This window comes from Prosopis cineraria, unplaced genomic scaffold (genome assembly GCF_029017545.1).
Source record: "Prosopis cineraria cultivar Desert tree isolate PC_DT_omini unplaced genomic scaffold, ASM2901754v1 PC6, whole genome shotgun sequence".
In the NCBI taxonomy this organism is placed as follows: domain Eukaryota; kingdom Viridiplantae; phylum Streptophyta; class Magnoliopsida; order Fabales; family Fabaceae; genus Prosopis; species Prosopis cineraria.
This window is the reverse complement of record NW_026555337.1, coordinates 39,056,374-39,061,455: the sequence shown is the minus strand read 5'-3', so window position 1 is coordinate 39,061,455 and position 5,082 is coordinate 39,056,374. Positions and strand designations below refer to the sequence as shown.

At 31.1% G+C, this 5,082-nt stretch overlaps 1 protein-coding gene across 1 annotated transcript; it reads left to right on the top strand.

Moving 5' to 3' along the window:
- The first annotated feature begins 1,603 nt into the window (after positions 1–1,603).
- On the top strand, positions 1,604–4,428 carry LOC129314149 (uncharacterized). Its single transcript, XM_054957519.1, has 7 exons — positions 1,604–1,771; positions 2,458–2,544; positions 2,642–2,857; positions 3,010–3,177; positions 3,310–3,363; positions 3,475–3,621; positions 3,845–4,428. Exons 1-7 carry the CDS (start codon positions 1,604–1,606, stop codon positions 4,238–4,240), a joined length of 1,236 nt encoding a protein of 411 aa, XP_054813494.1. The 3' UTR covers positions 4,241–4,428.
- The last annotated feature ends 654 nt before the right edge of the window (positions 4,429–5,082 follow it).

The following is a 5,082-nucleotide window of genomic DNA, read 5'->3' as shown; positions in this document are numbered from 1 at the left end:
TTTTTACATTTTATTTAATTTTTTATGAAAATTTAATATGTATAAAAATTATTGAGAAGGCATAGCCTAATTATTTAAATTTTGAGTTATAAAGCTTATGTAATTAATTTTAAGTTATATAGTCTTTTAATAAATGAAAAAGTTCTTAATTTTTTTTTTTAAAAGAAAAAATTCAAGAATTTTAACCTTAAGATAATAACATATTTAATCAGTTCAGTTTTAAGGGTTTGATTAAAACAAAATAACTACAAAGACTTAATTCAAAATTAAGAAAACTTATAAAAGCCTGCAGATTAATTTTTCTATCATTATAAAAGGGGTTTGTCTTATAAAAAAGAACCAAAAAAACTTCATAATCTTTTAATAAAAATATAAAATAGAGAATGGGTTGCATCGAATCATAGTTTAGTGACTAAATTTTAACTGAATAAGCACTATAATGTGTAAATGATTAATTTTTCGTTAGATAGGGGGAATAAGATCACGAATTGTTTTCTCAAACGCGTGCAGGAAACAAGTCTTGCGGTGAAAGCTAATTACAATTACAATTGGGAAACTCACTCCGAAGTTGCTTCTAAAATTCGTGAGATATTTTCATAACCAACAAATTGATAAACTAAAATCCATATATATTCGTACAGGAACATCTAGTATCTTTTTCTTTTTTCTTTTTATGCAATATTTCCTTCCAAAATTAAAAACAATGAAATGTTGCCCTTATCAATAACAAATACTTCTTTCGTCCCGAATTATAAGATACTTTTGAAGGAGTTTTTATGTTTCAAAATATAAGACATTTGGAGTTATTACCACCACTTGCCTTGACTAATCAAGACCCCCACTATGTGGAATTGTTATCATTAACAACAACCTCAAGGGTGTCTCAGGAATGCTTTTGATATTTTTATTTAATGCGATTGCATTTTCTTGGACTTGAACTCGAAACCTTGGGATAAGCTAATTATACTCCCTCGATTAGTCGAACCAAGCTTCCCTTGATAGAAACATGTTTTTGTCAGATCACAATTATTGGCAAAAATCCTAGTAAGTAATTAAAAAATATGTGTTTGTTTTGGTGCAATGCCCCTTACGAGACAGATGTTATTTTGTCCTCATCTTAAAACAATTACTGGCTGCCATTGAAGACCTCCGAGCTCGGAACCCAGAACTACGCGATTAATTACATAGTCACTGAGTCACTCAGGAGACGATTAAGTTTTGTAGAAAGAAATAAATAAGTCTGATATATAGATTAATTTCGGTTGGGATGAATAATACTCCCTTCATTTGCATAGAGAGAAAGATTTTTCTAATCCTATTTATACGGGATATCATTAATTTTTTATCATAATTTTTTTTCTTTTTTCTCATATATTGGTAAGAGAAAATATTAATACTTATACTTTTTGGTTGTCAATACAGATGCCTTTTGGAATAAAAATATCTTAAAAATTCTCATTAAAAAATCTCTTGAAAAGGATAATTAAGTAATTTCCACAAAGCATAAATCATCCTATAAATTTGCGCACCATCAAGTCATGATGAATATTTTTGCGACTTGAGAATTTTCGTGTAGGTGCTTGCTCCCTATTTCTCAGCTTCAATGGCGAAACTAGGAAATGAAAAGACGAGGATAGTTTGTGTGGTGTTCTGCTTCTTCTTGACTTTCGTGTTTGCCAGGGCCACCAGTAACCATGGTAGATTCGATGAGGAACTTGAGGTTGAGAAGCTTTTGGAGAAGTTGAACAAACCAGCTGTTAAGTCAATTAAGGTATACAATTTAGCTTCTTCGACTAGTTTTGATTTCACTGACATTTTACTTCAAATGTTTCTGCATAAAAGAAAGCTTCAATACTGTTCAACCTTTTTAACCTTCACACTCTGTGTTTGGACACCAGTTTCTAAAATTACACCAGTTCTAAACTTACAGTTTCTGTTTAAAAAACTTAATTTCAGGAAAGTTGTTTTTTGTCTTTTTTCAGGAACTAGATTTGTAGAAAGTTAGTTTAGGCCTTTTCTATATCCATGTTGCAAATTTCGGGTTAAAGAAAGAAGATGACCTTTTATGTGAAAACTTAAAGGTATACAATCTTTTAATGTGCATTTCACAGTACTTAATTAAAAAGAAAGGATAAACATAACTTTTAGTCCTTGTACTTTACTCACATTTTTCTTTTAGTTCCTATACTTTTTTTTCAGTGTTTTAGGTCCCTACACTTTTATTTTTCATTATTTTTGATTCCTCTAGGAGCAAAGTATAGAAACTTTGGAAGAATTCAAAATAATAAAAAATAAAAGTGTAGGGACCTAAAATACCTCAAAAAAAAGTATAGAAACAAAAAATAAAATGCGAGTAAAGTACAAGGACTAAAAGTTATATTTACCCAAAAAGAAATTATTTCTGAGTTTCATAATTCACTATTATATTTGGTTAACATTTGGTATTATGAAAAGCAGAGTCCTGATGGTGACATGATTGACTGTGTGAATATTTTAAATCAGCCAGCTTTTGATAATCCAAAACTGAAAAATCACAAAGTTCAGGTAAAATCATTTATATATCTTAGTTTGTCTTTTTTTTTAAATTGAATTTTCTAATTAACTCACAATTGTGATGTAAATTGTATCCTATTGCATGAAGATGAGGCCAACATTCCATTCCAGAAAAAGCAATATTTCAAACCGAATTGCTCAATTGTGGCACCAAAGTGGAAGTTGTCCAAAAGGGACCGTTCCTATTAGAAGAACAACAAAAGAGGATATATTGAGGGCAGATTCTATCCAACAATTTTGGAAGAAAATCAATCAGAGCATCCCTGATCTGTTTGGATCATCATCACCTATATCTGGCCATGAGGTACTAATTATTTTCATATATATATATATATATATGCTCTTAGTATTTCAGGGGAATTATTCTCTATTGTCGGCAGAGCCTACTCTTCATACTTGCCAAAAAAATTCTTTAAATATAAAACTAAATATTTTTCTTGGTTCTGGTGCCTCAAGTACGCCATAGCTGACTTGAGGGGAGACAGGTATTATGGAGCCCAGGCATCTATAAACATTTGGAAACCCCATGTTCAAGAATCCAATGAATTTAGTCTCTCTCAAATTTGGATTGTGAATCGTGATGATCCTAATAATAATGTTGAGACCATTGAAGCTGGTTGGCAGGTATTCTATAATTTCTTTCAAATAACATTTACGCATGATGGATGATATATCTGTATACATTTATTTTTTAACAAATACTACTTTTTGCCCATCTAATTCCCTGATTTACTGTTCCCTGATCTGGAAAATTAGATCTATCCAGGAATATATGGGGATGACAACCCTAGACTTTTTACATACTGGACAGTAAGTTCAAATTTCTTACCAACCTACAATTTCTTGTTTCCTCAAACCATTGTATTTTTGTTGTTAATCATTGTTATATTACTTTTAATACATACCTTTGTCATGCCACAGAGTGACTCATATCGCAGTACTGGATGTTATAACCTTCGTTGCTCTGGCTTTGTTCAAGTTGATAACACAATAGCGGTGGAAAGTAGCCTACAAACACTATCTGTCTATGGTGGCTCTCAATATGAATTATCCATCCTTATCAGGAAGGTACTTTTTATTTTATGAAAAAAATTAGTTATTTAGTTCTTACAGTTTTGCCTAGGGTACAACTCAGTTTTGCTTAAGGTTTCTAAGTCGGCGTGACTCAGGTCCTAAAGTTTTAACCATTTAGTCCATTAGTCCCTAAACGTTATAACTCAAATACAACTTAACCCCAAAAAAAACTAGATATTAAATTCTTTCTTTCTTTCTTTCTTTCTTTCTTTTGTAGGATCAAGGAACTGGAAACTGGTGGATGCAAGTTGGGAATAGTAAAAATATAGGATACTGGCCAGCTTCTTTGTTCAATCGCCTGTCTGAGAGTGCATCAAATGTGCAGTGGGGCGGTGAAATAGTAAACAGAAAATCTAATGGGCAACACACCACAACAGAAATGGGAAGTGGGCATTTTTCTGAAGAAGGTTTTGGGAAGGCTAGCTATTTCAAGGAGCTTTCTATTGTTGATGCAAATAATAATCTTGTATCTCCTAAAAGCTTTAACCCTTACATTTCCAATCCCACTTGCTACACTGCTACCCCTTATGGCTATTCTGATGATTCGGGGTGTCTACTTCTACTATGGCGGTCCTGGAAGAAACCAAAATTGTCCTTAGCCCTTATAATGTAATCTTGGCGGGTGGCAAATATATGTTGGAATTAAAAAATATGGAGACTTTATTTAAAATGTCACAACTATCTATTTATATCAAGGAAACTAAAGGAACTGTGGCATGGGTAGAATTCCCTGGCCTGGTGGAATATTGTATAAGATAAGGTTTGATAAAACAAGTCTATCTTGATCGATAAGATTGAAATATTTTGTTGTGTGGTATTATGCAATGTTATTTATATCGTATTTGTTATCCTCTATGTTTGATTATGTTATAAAATATAACAGTGGAAAACATATTTCTTTTGACAAACATTATTTGCTTTAATTAAATGTTAAATAAAATGCAGAAGCTCTATATATATAATGTGATTAAGTGAAGAGACACTGGAAAGTGGTACATATTAATATAAAGTTACTTGGATACAAATTTTATGAAAAGTAAAATATGAAATGTATAGAAGTCTAAATGGATTAATGTATAGTAATTAAATATATTGTTTTCCTTATCAAAGAAAAGAAATCCTTTTTCCTTCAAGGTTACTAATAACGTTGCCCGAAGTGGATTTAGAGTAATATTTAGTTGTGATTGTATATATTAAGTGAAAGATATCTCTTTGATCATCGCTCATACATCTATTTGTGAACTTACTTTTAGATTTTCAAAAAAGAGAATATTTTTTGTATTTAAATTAACTCTTGTTTTATTCAAATATTTATACATCACTTATATGGGAGGAGCACTTTTATGTATAAGAGTTCTTGTAGAATTATCTATGAGAACGTTTTGAAAGCATTTTGATAACATCCAGAAGGCTATAAAAATGTTCTCATAGGGTAAAAAGAAGCGTTCCCGTAAA